The sequence below is a fragment of the Diabrotica undecimpunctata genome, chromosome 7 (genome assembly GCF_040954645.1).
Source record: "Diabrotica undecimpunctata isolate CICGRU chromosome 7, icDiaUnde3, whole genome shotgun sequence".
Lineage (NCBI taxonomy): Eukaryota > Metazoa > Arthropoda > Insecta > Coleoptera > Chrysomelidae > Diabrotica > Diabrotica undecimpunctata.
Genome location: NC_092809.1, coordinates 87,014,139 through 87,038,524, shown reverse-complemented (window position 1 = coordinate 87,038,524; position 24,386 = coordinate 87,014,139). Strand labels below are relative to the sequence as shown.

General features: G+C 33.0%; 1 protein-coding gene across 1 annotated transcript in view; it reads right to left on the bottom strand.

The window, feature by feature from the left end:
• sel (canopy family protein seele) overlaps positions 1 to 24,386 on the bottom strand; it is a 178,126-nt gene that overhangs the window by 80,296 nt on the left and 73,444 nt on the right. The window contains exon 2 of the mRNA XM_072537659.1: positions 9,128 to 9,450. Within this exon, the coding sequence (XP_072393760.1) occupies positions 9,128 to 9,450 (323 nt within the window). The remainder of the gene's footprint in view (positions 1 to 9,127; positions 9,451 to 24,386) is intronic.

The window sequence follows — 24,386 nt, the reverse complement described above, 5'->3', positions numbered from 1 at the left end:
CTTCCACATCTTCTTCATTCTTTTTGCTTCTTGTACCTTTCTTTCCTTGAGACATTTTGAGACTTTACTTGTTCAAATATAATTAAAAATAAAATCTATAATTTTTTCTTTCTACTGATAATTAATTTACTTATATGAGAGCACTTATCTTCCCAAACTAATTCTTTTAAATAGAGAGCCACCGCGTTGGGTGCCAAATTGTTATGATGTATTTTTTGTTTGAATTATGAGCAATGAGTATTTTTAATAATATAATATATAGGGTTTTTATCGCGGTTCTCAAAGAATTAGCTTGTAAGTACTTTTTTAAATTATCTTTATTATAACTATTATGAAACACACATATATATCTAACCTAGTCAATGTAAATTTAAAATAAAGTATCTTTAAACTGATATTCTTATAAAACTAATTAAATTCTATAGACAATCTAAAATTTAAACAAACTATCTTCAAAATTGAAATTGTTATGACACTAACTAAATTATATTAACAAAATTTTGTACCTTTCTTTCACTGAATGCCTAAATGAACTGTTTTCCACTAAGTATATAGATTCTAATCACCACTGAATGTCTTCGTACTTAGGTTATCCTTGTTTTTTTTGAAATTTCTTTTTTCAATTATCAGCTTCTACCAATTTAAGATATAGTTTTCTTCACCAGCATTTATACACCACCAACCAAACCAGCAAACAGCATTTATATTTATTCTTCTTTTCAATATAGCAATATCCAATTATTATAAGTTGATTTATACTAATCTCCAACCATAATATAATTTAATTTCTTCCAATATACTTTTTTTTTAATCTTCAATAATTATTTGTGTATAATTATAAATGTGCATTAAATATATGCATAATTTTTAATCTTCTTTTAACTCACTATATTAAACAATTTGACTATTTGTACCTGATTCACTGACTCCAGCTAACTTTCATATTTCTTACTAAACTTTTCTGACTGACTTCTTGAAAATTCTGAACAATATTACTTCACTAAATGTGTCTACTTAACTTTCATAATAAACTGGCCTGACTTCTGACTAAAAACTTCTAAAACTGCCAAAAACTCTTCTGACTGCACTATCTAAAACTTTTCTGACTAAAAACTTTCAAAAACTGCCTCTTGAATCCAAATCACGGGTATTTATATGTTTTGGATTTCTAGAACCATCTCGTAAGATATCATGTTCTATTTAGTTCTATTTAAAACATGTCTGAATTTTCTGGAACAAACCATTTCGCAAACATGGCCATCTCCGGAGATCCAGAGAATTCCATTCTTTTCTATTAATAATTTTGTTTACATTTAGGCTTTTCAGATCAGAATATATAATTAAATTAGTAACTTAACATTCTAATTTAATAAAATACACATTTCAAACAATATATTATTATAACCCACTTTATATTGTAAATATTCTTAAACGTCACTTCAGAGTATAAATATCTGTCAATCTCCGAGAGTATTTTTGGTTGCCTAAGCACATGGCTCACTTATATATATTTACAATATTAAAATACAACTTTTTACAATTATTATATGCTAATTTATTAAAAATGCCCTCACATAAATATATTTTTATTAAATTCTCTAGTATATAACTTATTTAAAACAACCAAATATCTAATATTATGTAGTATATAACTTATAAATTATTTTCTATAAACCCCAATCGTCACAATATATATATATATATATATATATATATATATATATATATATATATATATATATATATATATATATATATATATATATATATCAAAAATCAGCATGGGAAAGTACTCCTACTGTAAGATTAAAAGTAAAAGGAAACAAATATCCGAAAAAAATTAAAAAGTTATTTAAAGAGAAGAAAAGAAAACTAAGAAGGAAGTAGTAACAAAACAGAGCCCTTCTTCTTCTTCTTCAGTGCCTTATCCGGTCCGGATGTTGGCGATCATCAAGGCTATCATGGTTTTGTTGACTGCTCTGCGAAACAGCTCCGCTGAGGTCATCCCAAACCATTGTCGGAGATTTTTCAACCACGAGATACGACGGCGTCCCTGTCCTCTTTTGCCAAATACTTTACCCTGCATAACAAGTTGAAGAATTCGATCAGAGCCCCCCAACATAAAACAAATTTAATCAATGCTGGTCAAAAACTTAAAAGAGATTCAAAACATAAACAATCAGTCAATCAGTTCTTACCTGAGAGAGTTAACGGATGATAGCAGCACTGAGCACTCTCTATGGAAAGCAACAAAAAGGTACATTCCCGAAGGAAGTAGCTGATGAAATAAAAGACAATATTGTAGCGAGATTAAATAAAACGAGCGGTTCGAATTTATATAAATATATTTATTTATAACTTTACAGTTCGGTAGTATTTTAACAACTCAAAACTCTACTTCTAACATCTCGTCATATATATACCAAAAGTATTAAGTTCGAGAACATTCCCACCTCTAATTCGCCTACGTGACCTGTTGTTCTTTCTCTCACTCGATGAATCGCGAATGTTCTTGATGCCTTTTTCAAAATGCAACCGTTACCTGGGGCATGCCAAAAGCATGTTCGTAACACTGCTCCCCTCTTAAATTTGAGCGTCCCGATCAGCAACTCTATACGTAGACCTAGGATGGCGGAATCTACAGGACTCTCCAGCTCTGCACGAACCCCTTAAGAAGAAATAACAGTCTACAGACTTTGAAGGACACGATCTCTTCGGGTTAATACAACACACAGTAATTTGTACGCCGGTTTCTCGGAAGATCACTTCAAGCATGCTTCTGACAATCCTCCAATCCAGATTTTCTAGTGCATGGCCTATCTTGGGTAAGGCCAAATTCTTGATGTCATAATTGCACACGATTTTTTTCAAATTAGTTAGAGCACTCCATATATCCTCGTAGCTTGCCCTGTCTGTATACGACTTCCTGGTCACCATATACAGCAAAGATCGAGGACCATCTTCTAATCTCAGTACTCTTCCAACTTTAGGCTGCTGGTTTTTTAACTCGTCCAAATGACCGTATTTCTTATAAAATACGGATGAGATTCCTTTAGTCATCTCAAGAGCTTGGGCAACACAGTGGGCTAGAGAGACGTTATGCGGAACACTAATGCGGAACACTAAAAAGATCCTGCTGAACTTCTGTGGTCACGCCGAATCTAGCACTCTTTCTCCCTACGTAATTTGACATAAATTCATTAAAGCTTGGTCGCCGGTCATCTTTGATCTCATGTTGAAGGGTTCGTGCTTTTCTGTTTCATTTGAGCCAGCATAAGGTGCAAGACGATTTTTGTGAACTACTTTTGGTTTACCTTTCTTTAACTTCTTAATTCGATATATTACGTCATTTATTCTCTTTTTAATTTCATACGGACCCTCCCATTGCCTTTACAGTTTAGGAGAGAAGCCACGACGACGTTGTAGATTATAAAGCCAAAAAAGATCATCTACTTCATAGCTTTCACTCTTGCATCGAGAATCATATTGATCTTGAACAATGATTGATATGATAAAGGTGGGAAACTATCGATAGTCCTAATGTAATTTAATGTAAATTAGAGGTTTCTATCGATAATTTCCCACCTCTACTACTTCCATCTCTTTTTATTTCACAAAGTGTTATGTTTTCTATCTTTTGCGTTATTTTGCCGGTTCTTAAGGCACTCATCACTGATTTATATATATATATATATATATATATATATATATATATATATATATATATATATATATATATATATATATATGTTGGAAATATCGGGTATGTGGTCTATATTAAATAAAAATCTTTGTTTTTTCTAAAGCTCAATATTTCGCCATTTATTTAATAGCTTCATCGGAAGTAACTGACATTTAAAATGACTTAACATTTCAAAACACTGACGTACACTTAGATTTACAATACTTACAGAAATTAAAAGATTGTACACATAAATAAATATTTTAATTTCTGTAAGTATTGTGAATCTAAGTGTACGTCAGTGTTTTGAAATGTTTGTTTTTTACAGTTACTCCCGATGAAGTTATTAAATAAATGGCGAAATATTGAGCTTTAAAAAAAACAAAAATTTTTATTTAATATAGACCACATACCCGATATTTCCAAAATATTTATAAATTGTTTTTTGGTCGAAATAATCACGTGAAATATATATATATATATATATATATATATATATATATATATATATATATATATATATATATATATATATATATATATATAATGTGTGTGTGTGTGTGTGTGTGTGTGTGTGTGTGTGTGTGTGTGTAAAGTAAAATGTAATGGCATGTCTCGCAAAACAGAAAACCAAAAAAAAGGTATATCGATGGAAGGCAACCGTATATACGTATTTCTATTGGTCGTCTTCAGTACGGTGCAGCCAAGTTAGAAAAGGAGCATGTTGACTTGGGAAACGATCACTACAGGAGCAATGCGACCAACTTGTGGCGTTAGAGTTAGAAGACCCTGATGGTTTCCGTACCGTACCGAAGACGACCAATAGTCAGAAATACGTATATATGGTTGCCTTCCATCAATATACCTTATTTGGTTTTCTGTTTTGCGAGACATGCCATTACATTTTACTTTTATTATTCACTCGCATTATCCTTTTCCATTTGTTTTAAACGTTTCAACGGTTGGCATTCCTTTCCCCAGGTAGCTGTAGCTTCCTCCGTGGTTATTGTTGGTTGTTGCCCTGGAAACGATCAGGGTCTTCTAACTCTAACGTCACAAATTGGTCGCATTGCTCCTGTAGTGATCCTTTCCCAAGTTAACATGCTCCTTTTCTAACTTAGCTGCACCGTACTGAAGACGACCAATAGTCAGAAATACGTATATACGGTTGCCTTCCATCGCTATACCTTTTTTGGTTTTCTGTTTTGCGAGACATGCCATTACATTTTACTTTTATTATTCACTCGCATTATCCTTTTCCATTATATATATATATATATATATATATATATATATATATATATATATATATATATATATATATATATATATATATATATATATATTGTTGAAACAATCTTCAAATAGCGCTACCCAACGAAACAACAACGTTACAGTCCAAGACACATAATACAATATAAATAAAATTAATTAATCAATTAAAGGTAAATCAGTCAACATTCAGTTGCTGTTAAACTATATATAAACAGGGAAACAATAGAAAAAATTTCAAGAGTGCATATCTAGCAGTAACGGCTCGTCTCATAACGCAAGTAAAGCGACGCTTCACCAGCTAATATTTGGCAGAACGCAATTTTTCTTTATAGTTCTATTTTTATTGGAGACTTTTTAGGATACCTTTTTCTAATTTCTACTTACCTACAATCTAAACGATTTTATTTAGTGCAGGGCATAGCGGTTGTCCGCCGTAGAGCGTATAATGCGATAGACGGAAGCAAGAATAAAGACCTCACATATATTAGCTTGGTTACTATGACAACAGCACAGTCTGTACTTTTGGGATGAGTTAACTAAAGCTTAATTTCTGATCGCTTCAGTTCTTATTTTACACTAGCAAAAAATTATTTTCGGCTTATTTCCTTATTTTTTAAATTCAATTAATTATTTATTTCAGAGATTTTTATAAAAGTATTAGAATAAAAATAGTCCAGAATTATTCTAATATATTGTAAAAATTTAACTAATATTAACTATGAAAAATTCAGCTATGTTTCCCATATACGATCCGGTCTGTGTTTTGTTAAAAACTAATTTTGGGAGGTGGACGGAGAACGATAAGACTGATTTTTTAAACAACGAGAGTCCTACTCCCAATATTACTAAAAGGGTAAAAGAAACACTAAAGTGTTCAATCGCAATTTTAAACAGATCTTTTTTTATTTTAAGAGGTGGGTCTGGTATGTGGGATTCCCTCACCGCCGATGAGACGGCTGTAGAGTTCAACACATGTGACACGCTCAACCGCAATCTCGCCGGGGCGAGAACCTACCCACTAAAACTATCCGTCCTCTCAACCGCGCTTATAATCCGCAAGTGCGGTCTGAGATTCGCCCTGGTGGCGGCATTTCTTCGGTACGACATTCGCCTCACGTCCCGTTAAGTATCACTTCACGGCTGGACTTAAACGCCACAAACCTTTTTTTGTGACTACAACAGTGTTTCTTCAGTCTCCTTGGACTGGAGGGTCTGTCTAACCTTGCCCACGTGTCTTCATCCGCACACATCCTCGCAATCATATCACTCACAGAATCGAAACGAACACCATTCCTTCCCTCCAATTCTAATCTATCCTTACTCCATCTTATACATTCCAACAGTATATGTGACACGGTGTCGACCAAACCGCAGTAAGGGCATTTGTTTGTAGCCGTTTTCTTGAACCTGAAGATGTATAAGCTGAAACACCCGTGGCTCGTGAGAACCTGCGACAGGAAATAATCTAAACGCCGGTGTCCACATTCGAACCACGTCGTTACGTTCGGTATAAGTGACTTGCTCCACTGTGCACATCCACAGTTGCCTCCCATTCGGTTTGTCACATGCGTATAGATGTGGCTCTCTCTTCACGTTTTACACTCTGAGTCACACCAGTATTACGAGCACGATGAAATAAACGGGTCCTCTCGCATGCCAAGATATGAGAGGGCATGCAGCCGGTGATGACCCACAATGCAGCACCACCCCGTGCAAAGCCATTCTCCTTTCAAGATTGGGTCCGCCTATGTTGGGCATTATCCCTCACAATGCAGCCGCTCTTTGAGTGACCGTGCGCGTCACCACCCACATATGCTCGCCCCTACTCCCACCGCACTCAAATATAACATTCTCGCGTCCGTGGTCGCTTGAGGATCACGGCCTCGGTCTTCTCCTCAGCAAGTTTCAGACCGCGCTGACTCATCCAATCTTTTGTAAGGTCACATGCACTCCGTTCTTTGTACAGAAGTTCTTCCGTGCCCCGTGCTATTACCAGCAACGCAAGGTCGTCCGCAAAGGCGAAAGGGGTGACCCCTAACCGTATTAGGCGCAAAACCTTATCATATGCCAGGTTCCATAGCTTTGGACCAAGAACGGACACCTGTGGCACCCCAGCCGTAACATCCATAATCACAGCCTTCTCAACCAGGATTCTTCTCTCGAATAGATAGTTCGTCAAGTAGCCAGGAAAGTTTCTATCCTCAACAGCTCATCACTGTTCCCTATTGCAGTGAATTGAAGGCGTTCTTAATTTTTTTTTCCTAATTTTAAATAGACCTGGTATCAGGGATTATGCAGTAGTCATTATTTAAACAAATTGTTTTGTAAGCCGTGTTTAATTATAGTGTGAAATCGGGTATGTGAAACAATATAGATTTCTGTAATTTCGGTAATGTAACAATTTCTCTCTTCATAAACATAAAGGTTCTACTTTTCGTGGACAGCAGAAAAAAGTCACAATTAGCAACCGTGGGAATTTTAAGGAACTTTTGGAAGCCTTTATATTTATAAGTCCTGCAGATATTCAGGAACATTACAAAAAAATAGCACCCGTGTTTGCAGTTAATTCAAAAACCATCCCGAATGAGATAATCGATTTGCGTTTCCCAATACATATACGAATACGTAAAAAATGAAATGGACGAATCCAAGATTTTTCCGTCCAAATAAATGATTCTACTGATATTGGCCAGAAATCACAATACAGCATTATTATTACATAGTTTAATTTTATTAAAAGTAGTAAAGCAGTTTTTGTGGTCCTTTGACGGAGTGTAGAATCTTTGTTTAATCTCATGTCGAATTATCTTCAGAGATTTGATTATACATCTAAACTCATTGGCCAGTGTTTTGATGGAGTAAATGTAATGTCAGCGCATCTTAACGGTCTTCAGGCAAAAATAAAAGAAGTTGCGCCAATAGCAGTTTTCGTGCAATGCTTAGTACTAGAGGTGGGCTAAATATCACTACACTGTGATTTAACAGCTGTGATTAGAAAATAACAATCACGACCCGTTAACAAAAAAATATACTGTGATTGTGATTTCGGTCTTATTCTGTCTGTAGTTCTTCATCGCTAAATTGTCATATATCACGTTCTCGCCCCAGTCGCAAAGTTGTGAAATGAGAGACGTCTAACAGGATAACAAGGAACGAGATAGAATTAGTCGGTGGTATTGTGAAGTCTCTTTCTAATGAGCAATGCAAAAGCAAAGATAATATTTTATTATCTTTGGAAGAATATGAACATCGCTAGTTTAGTGTAATATTAGTATGTAACAAATATTTGAAGAAAATGAAAAAGGTTGTTTAGAGTTTCAGTTTATTGAATTTGTGTAACTCGTCGTATTTGTATGAATATTCAGTATTTGTAAAAGTGTTTGTATTTGTATGAATATTCAGTACTTGTAAAAGTGTTTGTAAAAACAATTATTAGTTTATGGAACTTTTTTATCAAGTGGATTATAATTATGCCTCATGGAACATTTGTAAAGCAAAGTTGTCTTATAAAACAAGCACATCTAATTTAAACAAACACATGCAAGTAAAACATTCGACCATATCGGATCTACCGAAATAATAACACGTGTAGAATTTTATCATGCTCCATAATGGCAACACTTTTTATTCGGAGTTTAACATACGACTATGTCATTGCTCTGTTAAATCACAATCACAGGTAAAACTCACAATGAATAAAAATTCAAGATCACAGTTATACCTGTGATGGCAGAATCACAGCTTAGCCCATCATTACTTAGCACATCGCTTGAATTTAATGCTTCAACAAAGCTGTAGGTGCTATAGACGCATGAGGATTTCCTGGATAGACGCAGTTACCAACGACGACGTTCTACACAGAGTGGTAAAGAGCGCGAACTGGTAATAAGCATAAAACACGGCAAACTGGAATATCTGTGCCATATAATGCGAAATGAACAACAAAACGAAAAAGAGGTCCAGGAAGAAGAATGTCATGGCTTCATAACCTAAGAAAATGGTGTAACTTGACCACTTTCGGACTGTTTTCGGAAGTGGTTAAGTCGATTATTTACTCATTTTCATTAATATGGGAAAAGTACTATGTTGAATATACTATTTTGTTCCTTTTAGGAATACACCAATCCACTGCAAAAATAATTTCAAATCAATGACATTTTAGAAACTTACATAATATTTAAGGCTTTTATTTAAATCTCCATCTTGGATAATATCTACTTCAGACCAATCTGGGTTCATGGTGCCATCATCGGAGAGCATGTTTAATAGTGTCAAGCTTCTATCTTTTTTCCATTTTGCACGTATGTAGTTATCCATTTCGCCACAAACTCCCTCGATTAACTCAGAAAGAGCTAATTCAGATCGAATTTGTGGTATAGATTTATGTCCATAATTTCCATCAACATCAAGGCGATATCCTCCCACATCCACTTTTTGATTAGGGTCTAATCGATTAACTTTTTTTGTTAATTCATAAATACTCTTTTCACAAACTGAAACAAAAATTTAGAAGCATGAATACAATATAAAAAAATAATTAGTGATAAATATATAAGTATAATATATTATAGTTTAATCAGTTTAACTTAAAATTATTTTTTTTTAAACCTATATCTCATTTATTGAAAATATTCATATAGTTTATACCCATTTTGGGTAGCCAAACGCAGGAAAATCATATCAAATATGGTAACAGACAAGATGATACCATTATACTAGCGACTAAATACCCTAACGGATATCCAAACAGCGCCAGGAATACCTAAACCACCACCAATATTTGTTTACGGTGTAAGCAACTTTCCAAAAATGAGAAAAAATTTACAGAAATAGCTGAAGCTGAATCATACAAAACTGGGAACACGGCAAATAACACAGTCAAAATAAATTATAGCGATCCAGAAATATACAGAAAATTATAAGATATATAACAGGAAACAACATTATTCATCACACATACCAGCCAAAGGAATAAAGAGCCTACAGAGTCGTTGGAAGAGCGTGTGGTGAAAGATTTTGAGAATTTCACGTATAATTTTATTAAACAAACACTATAAACAACAAACTAACTATATAATAATAACTTATATATAATTTAAAAATATCTTCATCCAAGCGGGGGTGTGGTCATTCTCTGTTCATCTGTGGGCGTAAGCAACCCTCTGTCGATGGAGCGCGTTCGGTTCAATCGGGTTGAATCGGGACGCAGTCGCACAATTGGTAGGGTTTAACTACGATGTGCGCGAGTAGGTCCGTACTTAATATATACTCCCCCACCTTGAAACCCCAAAGACCGGGTTTCAATATTAAATAAAAAGTGTTCCAGTTGACCCGCTGCTGAAGGTGGGATATGTATTCTTTGGATCATCGTGTCCAAAAGTGCTGTAATAACTGTTGCACCCTTTGAAATCTTGAAAGACGATTTTCATCCATGTCGATTAAGTTCTGTTGTGGTATACTCGTCAATGAAGATCCGATTAACAAGTTTGCAGAAGTAAGAGGAATGGGGTCATTTGGGTCATTAGAAAGAGAATAGAGTGGTCTGGAGTTGAGACAAGCCTATATTTGATATACAACCGTAGAAAATTCTTCATATGTTAAGATTGCTTTACCTACTACACGTTTCATGTGGTGCTCAACTGATTTAATATTTGACCCCCATAATCCACCAAAGTGGGGAGCGCGTGGAGTAATGAAGTGCCATTGAATACCGTCGATTGACAGGTCTGTCGTAATGGCATGAGACAGCCAACACGTATTAGTTTTATTGTAGTATCAAAGAATGGGTTAAGACCAAGAAGTTTACTTCTTCTGTCAATTTGATTGGAATTAGAATCATATTACAAAGGATTTTAATAAATTTTTTTATGGAAATGATTGACGTTGTACAAACCTAATTAATGTTAAGAGAGAAGTACTGAATTCGAGTGAAAACAGGGGACCTGTAGTTCGTAGATGTCTAGGATTCGACAGATTCTTGAAATCTCAATACATAAGCAAAAACGCGTGTTAGCTATTTAAAGAAGAATATTTGTTATAAAGAATAAATTCATTGTCGATGTGATGAAACACAGTAGTTTTATTACGTAGTTCAGAAGTTATACAAACTTTTTGATGTTTTGTATCTTGAGGCCATTCTTTTTGGGACAAAGTGAGCCAAGAAGGACCATGAAACCATAAGTTGGAATTAGTGAGTGATGAAGGATCTATACCTCGTGACAAGAGATCTGCTGGATTGTCATTGATGAAGTTTTAACATACTTCCAAAGTTCGAGATTAGTCAGCTTCTGTAGTTGTGCTACTCGTTTCGCAATGAAAGTTTTAAATAAATGGGGAGAGGTGTTTATCCATGAAATAACAATTTTAGAATCAGTCCATTACGTGATATTTTTAAAGCAAACGCTTGAAGATGAACTGACTTTCTCAACAAGTTCAGAAAGTAGTGATGCCCCACAGAGTTCGAGTCTTGGAATAGTTAATAGTTTCATAGGAGACACTTGAGTTTTGGCACAATAAGATTTGAAGTGTAATTTCCAAATGTATCCGTGCAGCATATGTAAATACATGCACCGTAAGCTGCTTCCGAGGCGTCTGAAAATCCATGAAGTTGAACAGTAACTGGGTTAGAAGAAAGTACATGTCTAGGTATTTTAAGTATTTAATTTTGTGAGCTCAAAGTAGTATTTCGTCAGTGTGTAAATACTTTCAGGAACAGACTCACCCCAACTTATCTTGAGTTTCCAGAGCTCTTTAAGAATAATTTTGGATGTAACTATTACTGGTGAAAGTAGCCCTAAAGGAACAAATATTTGTGCTGTACAAGACAAAATTTGTCTTTTGCTAACTTTTGAGTTTGTTGTGAAGAGATTTATAGAATATTGTAGTGAATCAGAAGACGGATTCCAGAGTCATCCTAGTGTTTTGTTGTGTTCGTCAGAACCAATAGATAGGATTTCAGGATCAGAATGAATTTGTAAAGACGAATCATTAGTAGTCCATTTTCTTAGAGGAAAACCGTAAGAAGACAATAAGTCTGAAATAGTTTCCTTGATTTCTCTTCAGATGTGTCGCAGCCAGTTAGTAAGTCATCTACATAAAAGTCATGTAAAATGATGAAAGCAACCTTTGGGTGTTCGGAGATATGTCGGTAGGCAATTTCATGAAGTGACCTAATGGCAAGAAATGCTGCTGATGCAGTGCCATATGTAACAATGTTTAGTGTGTAGGCAGAAATCTCATCATTTGTATTAAATCTCCACAGGATCTTTTGAAGATAACATTGTTCTGGTGTTATGAAAACTTGACGATACATTTTAGTGATATCTGTCCCTAGTACCAATTTATGTTGTCGAAATCTAAGTAAAATGTAAAATAAGTTATCTTGCAAGTGAGAACCGAGATACATGATGTCATTTAATGAGTAGCCTGTGGTAGTTTTTGCACTACCGTCAAATACAACTCTTAATTTTGTGCTGGTTGATGATTCCTTGAAAACAAAATGATGAGGTAAGAAGAATACAGAATTATCGCCAGTGTCCCGTGTTAGGGACATGTGGCCAAGTTTAATGTACTCAAGTATGAAGTTATGATAATCTGATTTTAATTGAATGTTGTTTTCAAGTTTTCTCTCTAAGTTCAGAAAACGTGTTTTAGCAGAAGTTTTAGAATCCTCTAAGATTGATGGAGATTCCTTTAGAGGAAGAGTAGCGATAAAACGACCATCACAATGGCGAGAAATGTGTTGCTTAAAGTGATTTTCACAATAGGTGTCTTCATCGGAAACAAACTTGGTTTTAGGACATTCCCCTAGTTCCCAAAACTTTGTGAGCTGTACATCTAATTGACTTGTAGAATTTGTGCAAGTTTAATTTGTCCTACGCTTAAAATATCCCAGAATGTGTCAGCAGCAATAAGAAGGTCTACTGGACCAGGTTTTTCGAAATTCTGGTCAGCTAGAAGTAAATTTGTTGGAATATTGAGCTCAGAACGATTGACGTGTGTATAGGGCAAGTTCCCTGTTATTTTGTGCAAAACTAGACAGGATATCTTTCTCTAAAAATTGTTAATATGTGATTTAAATGTTAGTGTAATCTGGAAATTAATATTGTGAGTTAATTGATTAACTCCTGAGATGGAAGTGTTAATTTTTTCCTTTGAAAGTTGTAAAATATTACAAAGTTTTTTAGTTACAAAATTAGATTGACTTCCGTTGTCTAATAGCACTCTACATTTATGTAAGTTGCCAAACTTATCAAATACGTTGACAACGGCAGTTGAAAGTAAAATGTACGGTTTAACAGGAGTGTAGATTGTTGAACTGATATGATGAGTTGAAGAAAAGGTCGAGGTAGAAGAAGATTCATTAGACTGTATACTAGTGTTTGTAATATTGGAAGATAATGAAATTTGAGGCGAAGAGTTGTTTTCTGTGATGAGAGAATTTGAAGATTGTGAATTTTCAAAGTGTAACATAGTGTGGTGGAGCTTTCCAAATTTTCAGCAACCAGCAGAACGGCAATCCTTAGTAGGATGGCCTGTGCCCAGGCAATTAATGCATAAACGTAAACGTTTTGCATTGTTTAACCTATTAGTAGGATTTAGTTTTAAAACGTCAGGACAATATTATATTTTGTGTTCTTTATTGCAAAAACTACATTTTAACCTGTTTTCTGTGCAGGAGACAAAAGATCTCGTCTCAGTCTTGTTATGTCTATAACGCGGTGGATTTCAGTCCTGTTTAATATCATTATAGTTGTCTAATGATTCTAAAATACGACATCGTTCTTTTAAATACTTTAATAAGTCGTCTAAAACTGGTATGTTGCCTGTACAATTTTGTTATTCTCAACACCGTCTAGTTGAGTTATCAAATTTTGTTGTCAATAAGTAAATAATCAAATCATCCCAGTGTTATGTAGGGCGTTGCCTAGAAGTTGTCTGAGACCTTGATTTGATTCTTTTGTAATAACCGGTAAATCAAAGATGGCTTTAATATTATTATTTACAAGTAATTGTTTGTTTTCGAATCTTTCAATTAGTAAAGCCCAAGCAATATCGTAATTAGCATCACAAACTTGAAAACATTTAATAGCGTCGGCAGCTATGCCGCGTAAAGAAAGACGTAAGTGATGTGTATGATACCCAGTTAAGTGACAATCATATTATTCATGTTGGTAACAAGGTGGCATGACAGCAGGTGATAAGACAGATTATTAGGTTAGACACAGTTGTTAGGTTAGGTTACTGGCATGTGAAGTTAATATACTTTTGTTGCTTATAAAGTTACTCAATCTAGTATTTGTTTTATTTATTACACCTTCCATCAGGCTTATACTTATACAGTGATGAAACTTTTGTACATTTGAAAGTGAAGTGTTATGATTAATAATGGAATTACTGTCGCCAAAAAAAAGCCATTGATCAAACGTTACATAAAATGTAGGTAAATTTAATAAAGGTAATTTAATGTTGCTTGTATTTGTAGGACTAGCTGCTATTGAACCATTGACATTACGTGAATCAAACGATTCAGTAGGTTGTCTAGATGAGATAAGTTTTTTAGTGTCAGATATTATTTTAAAATATTTGTCTTCAAAAGACTGTCTTTCAATAGCATGTACTATATCATAGTTTATCTCACAGTCAGGGTCATTAGTTTCAATAAGTTGTTGAGCCTCATTAAAAACCTCAAAAAAGATTTTGAGAATTTCACCTATAAATGTATTAAACAAACACTATAAACAACAAACTAACTGTATAATAATAACTTAAATATAATTTTAAAATATCTTCATCCAAGCGGGGGTGTCGTCATTCTCTGTTCATCTTTGGGAGTAAGCAACCCTCTGTCGAGGGAGCGCGTTCGTTTCGATCGGGTTGAATCGGGACGCAGTCGCACAATTGGTAGGGTTTAAACTACGATGTGCGCGAGCAAGTACGTACTTAATGGACGTAATTAAGTGTCTTCACCATTCACATGCAACAGAAGATATCAAAGGAGAACTGACAACACTGGTTCACAAAAAGTCTATGTAAACATAGAATTACAAAAGAATCCGTAAATATGTTCTTTGTTGAACCATCAAACAATAACCAAGATATTTATAGAATTCAGAAAATACAATGCATTACTGCAATATACAAATTGAACCACCCATAAAAAACAAAAATATCATCCAATGTAAGAGATGCCTATTATATGGCCATTCGAAAACATATTGCAATAGTCCATAATATGTATGCGTGAAAATAAATATGAAAGGCAGCACAGTACAGAAAGATGTAAAAAGAACAAGAACACACCAGCCAGATGTGCTTTATGTGAAGCAGAGCACCCAGCTAATTATAAAAGGTGCGAGTATTATCGTAATTTAAATAATAAAAATAACACACAAACTACGTACTTATAATCATCATCAAAATATGTCGCTAGCACGTAACAGAAACATTATATCTAATACAGTAAGACCAAACATCAGCTATGCTAATGTAGCAAACAATAGATAACATCCTGTAATTCCTTCAGATAACAAAGGTTCAATATTTATTCTTATGAAGTTTTTAGAAAAATTCAAATCCATGTTTAATAAAATCTTGCAACAAAACAGTAATAAAATAACTAACCAAACACGAATGCAAATACAATTCTTTCTACGAATAGCAGACTGGAACGCCAACGGTCTGCTGAATCATAAGGAAGAGGTGATAATATTTCTACAACAAAATCTAATAGATATATTATTAATAAGTGAGACACATTTTACATATAAAACACAACTAAAAATTGCAAGAGAAGAATCAGTCAAAAAATACGTAACATAACTTAATACATACGACCATTTAATATGGAAACCAATCAAATAAGCCTTAAAACCTAAAACAACATTGCCATCAGTATAAAAAACCATAGACAAACAGAACTAATGGACAAGAAACGATAAAGAGAAATCAGAATTATTTTGCTGAGCATTTAAAAAAAATATTACAACCACAAAGCAATAAATAAGATAAAGAAATTCTTAATTATAAGTCATATAAAAACCTTTGTAATAGCGTTTTTAAATGTCCCTATCCTTATTTGTTGCCTAGAAATTTGCAAAATGAGTCAAAAATTTTGGTTTTTTATGAATATTATTAACTTTTTATAAATAACCATTATATTACATTCATTATTGGTCATAACTGCCTGTTGGTTGTCTTGTGGTGCTTAAAATATGATCAAAATTTCTCGTCGATCGGTCAAATAGTTTAAAGTTATTTAATTTGTTTATACCAAATTTAATTTTTTGCAACAATATAAGTCGGAAAATTATGTAGTTATAGTAATTATACTGTTAGCTTCTGAAAGAAGAAGATTTATTCTATAATTTATATTTTAAAAAAATTGGGAAAAATAATTTTAAATATTGCAAAATAAGTTTGCAAAACATGTCGATTTTTTTGCTTATAAACAATTTGAATAACTTTTTAACCATTGCCTGCAAAAAAAATATTTTTCATATTTAGAAATCTTGCATTTCTTTAGAAATTTAAAAGAAAAACTATTAACCTAGGGCACTTTGGGACAAAGTTAGTGCCTTTTTTTAATAATAGCAGCTTTGTTTATAACAATTAAGAAATCGTATTAACTAAGAAATCGTATTGAGGTCATCTGAAACAACATAATTTAAAGTTTTAATATGCAAAATTCAAAAAGAGTGCATATTAATGGAATAGTTCAAAAGCAGAAAACAAAAATGTGGACCTCAAAATCGACCGACTTAAAAACTCGTGGGAGCGGCATAGGGGAAGGAGCTGTTAACTCTGGTCCTTGTTTATGGATTTCGACGTTTTTTTTATCGTACTTTTATTACTCTAATAAGTATGTACTTTTTACGTACAATGCGATTATATATTATTTAAGTAATTATATTGTTAAATAAACCATCTAATTTGTTAAAACAACTATTTTTTCATTTTTTTAGTATTATTTAAGGTAATTTTTATTGTAAAACAAATATTTTTATGATTAATATATATTTCTTTAATAAACTTCGTAAATAATTTATTTATAAGAGATTTTATTAAAAAAATATATCCTATTCAATTCTTTCTACTTTAAACTACCTACTAATATTTTTTTTAAATAAAAAATCTGTTTTTTGCTTCAAAATTACTTTCTTTTAATGATTTGAATTATTCTAAGACGAAAGTTATTCTTGTATTTTTTTTTCGTAAAATTCATACTTTAAACATAAAATACAAATAAACAATAAAAACTGTTGAAAAATGCTAATTTTAACGTTTTTCAAAGCCATTTTTCAATATGTTGAACATCGAATTTAAAAAACAAAAAATATGAGGTGAAAGTTTACAACATAGGTTCAAAATGCGCTTAGTCCATTTTGATTGTATATAACATAAGTCGGTTTAAAATGTCCATAAACAATTTGATATACCGTTGCGTTCCGGGATATATAGACTTGACAAACATCTAAACTTTAACGTTTTTCATTTTTGTTTGAACTGTTTTTTTATATTAGGTAAGTTCCCGTGGTATACTTTGGGTAAGCTTTTTACTGTAATATTGCAGCATCATATTCTTCTGTTTAAAATAAGATTAAAGGTCGCGGCATATTATCATGCACGTATAGTTTCCGACACGTAGCGTTTCCAGTCCAGCAATTGGACTGTACGTTCATATTTTCATACATAGAACGTTTCAGTTTGGTGCGGTGAAGATGTGTTCTCGCTTTTTGTGACAAAAATTCATTATTAGCATTCACAGTAGGGATAACTTTTAAAAGATTTTTTCAATCTGCTGTTGGAAAACTTGACTGGCAACAATAATTCCTATGTATTTCGTGTAATTAATACATTTTAGACGGATTAAATATTTGTGGTATTATTTGATGCCTACTTACCATTTTGTCCTAATTTGTATGCGATTTCCCTCCAAATATTTTCCTTATTATTTGCATCATCATAGCGTTTATCATTGTAGCTATATAAAATTTCTTCACCGCGTACGAGTTCAATTAATTTTTCGAAATCTATTTTAACGTGTACTATCAAACTGTAAATATCAAAACAAAGATTTTTTAAAAAAAGAAGAGGTTTCACTTCCGTGCAAAAGTCCTAATTGTTTACCACTTCCGTGTTTAATTGTCACAAAGCAATGAAAACATATGCATAAATGACAAACTAGCCTCGACAATTATTTTTTTAAATACTCTGTATCAAAATCAAACAAATACCTAAATAAACAACGAGGGGAAAACGACGGACTTCTAATTTACATTATCCGTACCAACAGGTTACCTAGCTGTAGGCATCCGTAAAATATTTTTTTCGAATATACTGAACGGATACGTAAGGTGTATGATACGCTACGTTCCTGACAGTGTGAATTGTTCATATTTAGACTCTGACAAACTTTATTTTGGGAATGTGACGTAGTGTTTCGTGCAGACGGGCAAATCGTTTCTACCAGTGGCGGACAGAAACCGGTAGCTTTAAAATAAATTTTTATAAGTATATTCAATTAAAGTGAAGAATGCATTTGTCAATTTTTATTTTCATAGTTTTTAATATTTATGAAGTTTATAATCAGTTGCATTGGATAAAATAATGAGTAAAATATTAGGAGTACTTTAATAAATAACAAATTCCTCAATACTTACAATTTATTAACATTACCGGGAAGGAAGGAAGTATTTCAACAACACAAAAAAGATAAGTAGTTTATTTTAACTAATTAAATAATATATTTATTTCCTAAACAGTAATGATTGTAAAGACTTATATGTTTTGTACAAGCTTGTGACAACTGAGTGATAGGAAAAAGAAAAACATTTTTAAGTGTGTAAAATTTAATTACTTTTGAAAAGACACTATTCATATAATGTACTGTAAATTGTAGAAAGTTTAACTAAAACGATGCCAATAAAATATCAATTTAAAATACATTATCCATTATACAGTTTTATTTGTTCAGCTGAATAATTATTTTACTATGTTACCTAAAGCCTAATCCAATTATCGATTTCCTTAATGATTCCTTTGTCCCTGGAAATCCCATTTCTTTGTTCTTTAGTTTGTGATAGATAGCTTAAATAAATAGAAATAGTTAAAATATTTGGAAAGTAAATCTTTTTATATTTTTACTATTAATATTTTTCTTTTAGTGTACTATAATGTGATCTAATTCAATCCTGTATTCTAACGACTCTGTTAAAATATATTGCTTCCGGTTATTTCGTAAAATTGTTAAACTGGTTATCTCATTTATTATGTTTTAAGTACGAAGAATTTGACTTCTTTTGTTACTTTTGTGTCGCCAATACACACAAGTGTATGGTTTCGTATTACGGTCACAGTTAACTTAAATTATTGCCACTCAAAATCGCAATACAATAGTGATTTATGGGTTTACCCTCTTGCTACCGACCACCTCGAAGCGTGGTCAGAGAATGGTTTTCTGACGATCTCAAGACGACACTTCATCCCAAGACAGCGAACCAAACACACCAACTTTTTTGGCTCTTGTGCCAACAAGCCTCGGCGTCCCGGGCGTCGTGATGCACCGCTACCAAATCTTCAGCCTGTTACGAATACATCAATATTTCAAAAGGTAAGTCTATATTCTTTGTCGAGACAACAATAATGAGTAAGACCAGTTAATTTCTTAATTTATTTACAGTTGTATTTGCTATTTTTCGCTAATTTATTTACAAACAAAATATTGCATTATTACTTTATAATTATTTATCTAATATCATTTAACCAGCGACCTCTTAAGTTTTATACAAAACATTAAGTAAGTAAAATTGTAATGGAATTGTATCTACCATTTTTGTTAAAAATGGATCTATATAAGTGTTTTTACTAGAAATCATTCATCAACGAAATTTCATTTCGTTCTAAATGGGTACAAACAAACAATTGTTTTATAATTTTACTTACTCTATTCTAGAATTATTTACGATACATAACCATTTATGATGTCAGGTAGTATAATTCAGCCAGAGAAAAACAGGATTCGATCGTATGGCATTTATTTCGGATTTACATATACAAATAAAAAAGTAATTATCGTTAAGTACCTACTAAATACAATGTTTGAATACAAAGACGTACTGTTTATTTATTTCGATAGATGGGTGTGACGATACCAAAATACGGCGATCGAGGAATTGAAGTCGTACTCGTACCTCAACGCAGTGCGAGTACTTGGACAGGGATAAGGATGTCTACCTAGTTCAACACACCAGATAGAAAGAATACGCCAAAATCGTTCAACACACCAGATTGACGCAGTCAGAGGAAGGATTGTCAATCTCGCTCAACGCGCCAGATCGACTGGGTTCGGAAGGATTTGGGACACGTTCAACGCACCTGTCCCCAAGGTCAGATATTCTCAACTCAACGCGTCGAGAATCGTCTAGAATTATTTACGATAACAAAATTTTTTATAAATTATTTTTTAACTGAACTATTTACCATTAATTGTAGGTGCTTTTTTCTCGATGGTGTAGAAGTCGTATATTGATGATTTCCACTTTTCCTTTGCTCAATTTAATTTTTTTAGCACGAGAACGTTTTCTTTTTGGACTTGTAAGATGAACTAGTCGCTCCATTTTTATTTACTTCTCTACCTTGTTTTCTTATTTTAGTTAAGGTGTTTATTTTTACTTATACCTGCTAGAATCCTATCCCTACAATTACCAATATTAACAGTTACTAGATGAAAATATTGAGAAACAAAATGCATATTAATAATATTTACTAACATAATCCTTATTGAGATCGGTGATTTTCTATTTCAAACAAATAATATAAAGTATCTGATGAAACATCGTAAATAGGTAATAAGAAAATAAAACGTCATTGACAATACTTACGTCAATTTCCTTAAACGTATTAACAGGTTTTCGGTTGCTTCGAAATGTGCCGCCTCTTGTTCCATAAATGTAGTAACGTCATAAATTATTGTCTTTGCTTGGCTATTTAATCCCAGCCCTTTTGTTCCTTCTTTTTAGAAGCCATATTATTAGATAACTATTATTAATAACTAAACTTAACACACTATAAATACACTAAATGACTTAATAATTCACTAATTATTACTACCAATATACTAAGCACTAATCTGAAATAAAATAATGAAATAACCAACACGATCAAATCAACAAGTCAAACACTACGCCATACATAACTATGACACTGGCAAACAGCAAACTGGCCGTTTCATTGGTAACACTAGTAAACAAGAATCACTGCGCATCGTCGAGTTATTAGTCACATTTCCAAACTAAAATTTGTCAGAGTCTAAAACTATTTAAACTATATTTTTCGGAAACTAAACGCTACGTGCTGAAAACGCAACGTGCATGATAATATGCCACGATATTAACTGCATGATAATATAATTGTGGATTTATTAAGAAATAAACAATGTGTTTCAAACGTTAAAGCTTGGACGTTCGTCAAGTCTATAATATATATTCCGAAACGCAACAGTATATTATATTCGGCCTCATCTCATAAATAAATAAATTGTAGTACCTCCGTCTCTGGCTAATCATTCACACTTCAAAGTATAAACAGTCTGGCCTCTTCACATCCACACCGTCTCGAGGCCCGACAATATTCTTCAGTCTTCGTTTATTGTGCATCGTCCACGCAGCGCGTAAAATTAATTCGGCAACGAATTACCTGAAAATAATGTCTAAACAGGTGGGAAAACGGAAAAGAAGTCGATCAACAGATCGTTCAAATAGAGGGATATATAAAATTTTAAGGAGTCTCGAAAAAAGATTGGATTTAATTGAAAAAGGTTCACAGCGTCATTCATCATATCAAAATAGCACCGATAGCTGGGAAAGTGATACCCAAGCAGAAATTTCAGATAATGTGAATGATGAAAGTGTTTCAAGTGTTGGTTCAAATTGTGTCCCAGACGAGAATCAGGATAAAAATATACAAGCACATAAAGGTAGGTGGTAATAGATATTATCGCATGTGAAAATAAAAAAAATTCATAATTAATATTTGTCTGTGATGACGAATATTTGTGTTGACACTTGACCGAAATATTTACAATTAATATTTGTCTGTGATGACGAATATTAACAATATTGGAATATTTAATAAACCTTTTCATATTTTTTCTTCCTCTTTGGAAATTATCCAAGTAAATATTTGTTTGTGATGACAAATATTCGATAATGAATATTGTTTGTGATAACAATTTTTAAAAATACCGTCTGAAAAAATTATACAGGAAAAATATTTTTTTGTGATGACAAATATTAAAAAAAATATATTCGGGGAACTTATCCTGATAATGAATATTGTTTGTGATAACAATTATTAAATTATAATACCTTACTGTTTGTAGTGACAAACTTAAGCATATGGTTTGAAATAAATATTTGATTTTCAGATCAGACAGAAGGTAATGTGCCTTCTGGATTGCAAGAAGACATTTTATCAATTTTGGGTGATGACAATAAAGTAAAAATATCATTTTCAAGCCCCATACAAACAGATATTGCCGCTCGATGGGCTCATATTTTACCTTCTGGACTAGAGGAAGATATCCGTAAAGATCTTACAAGCAAATATCTGCCTCCTGAAAATTGCAAGCTTGTGGCTCCTCCAAATATAAATCCGGAAGTAAAAATAGCAGTAAGTGACTCTACACTTCGCAGAGATGCTCGTTTGGTACTGCTTCAGCAACAAATTGGTGCTAGTATGGCAGCTATAGGAATAGCTTTAACAAACATGCTTGGTGAAAAGGAGGGAGGAAATAAAGAGTATATTAAGCTACTCAGCGATGCCAGCCGCTTATTGGCAAACATTCATTATTCAGAGTCAATATCACGAAGAGAACTAATAGCCATTAATTTAAATAAAGAAATGGCGGAGGTACTAAAGGATACACCAATCACTGAATCTCTTTGGTAATGATCTTGACAATAAGGTAAAGACGGCGAAAGAGTTGGAGAAATCAGGGCAAAAATTAAAAGCAAAAAAGAAACAGATGTCAAGAATCAATGTACAACCATCTACATCAATAAATTCATACAGATCGGCGATCGCTCAGATAGCAGGTCCAGAGCTAGCACAGGATTATAGAATAAAGAGATTTTTTAAAGGTATTTTCTCTTTAAGACGACCTTTACCGCGGTATGAAAATACCTGGGATCCAGGCATAGCTCTGAAGTATCTGCGAACTCTTGAAAATACTACCATTTCACTTCAAATTCTTACAAAAAAATTAGTCACCTTAATGGTTCTTGCAACTGGGCAGAGAATACAAACATTAAGTCTTGACATTGATAATATAATAGAGCAGGACTGTAAAATTGAAATTAAAATCTCTGATAGAATTAAAACAACAGCTATTAATAAAACTCAACCTTTGCTTGTCTTGCCATTTTTTGAAAAGGATCCAAATATTTGTGTAGCAAGAACTCTTAAAGTGTATTTGGAAAAGACAAAAGAATTAAGAGGATCATGCAGAGCCTTATTGTTGACTCATAAGAAACCTTTTCATAAGGCCACTCCACAAACCATTGGTAGATGGGTCAAATTTATTCTACAACAGAGTGGCCTGGATATAAGTCAGTTTAAAGCACACAGCACACGCCATGCCGCAATATCTGCGGCAGCTAGGAAAGGGGTCAGTTTTGACACTATAAGATTGGCGGCAGGTTGGACGCAAAATTCTAAGACATTTGCGAAATTTTACAATAGACCCTTAGTTTGTAATAAAGAATTCGCAAATACAATTTTAAATATGTAAAAAGAACCTGATTTATATTAAGTAGTATAATAATTGTAAGGGTTTTAGAATATACATTTAGTTTAAGGTTGGATTAAAACATAATACCTTATGTTATTTGCATAGTGATAGAATGTATTAACTAATTGGCTCAGGTCATTTTTAGATAGGAACTTTACATTTTAGAACATATAACATGTTGTGCATTATTATAATAAAGTTGTTGCAACGACTTTAAACATCTACAATTTATTTATTTATGAGATAAGGCCGAATATAATTTTAAGATCAAACGAACTTACCTGAAGTTCGATCTTGATTATATGAGGCCTCATCGAAATAAATAAGTCCCAACCCACCCTAAAATTTTGAAAAAATGCCCATATGTTGCAACAACTTTCAAATAGACTGAAGAATATTGTCGGGCCTCGAGACGGTGTGGATGTGAAGAGGCCAGACTGTTTATACTTTGAAGTGTGAATGATTAGCCAGAGACGGAGGTACCACAATTTATTTATTTATTTCGATGAGGCCTCATATAATCAAGATCGAACTTCAGGTAAGTTCGTTTGATTTTAAGATTATATTTGTTTGTGTATATTTTAAACTACTTTTGCAATATAAAATCAAAATGAAATTGAGCATTTTTAAACGAATTAA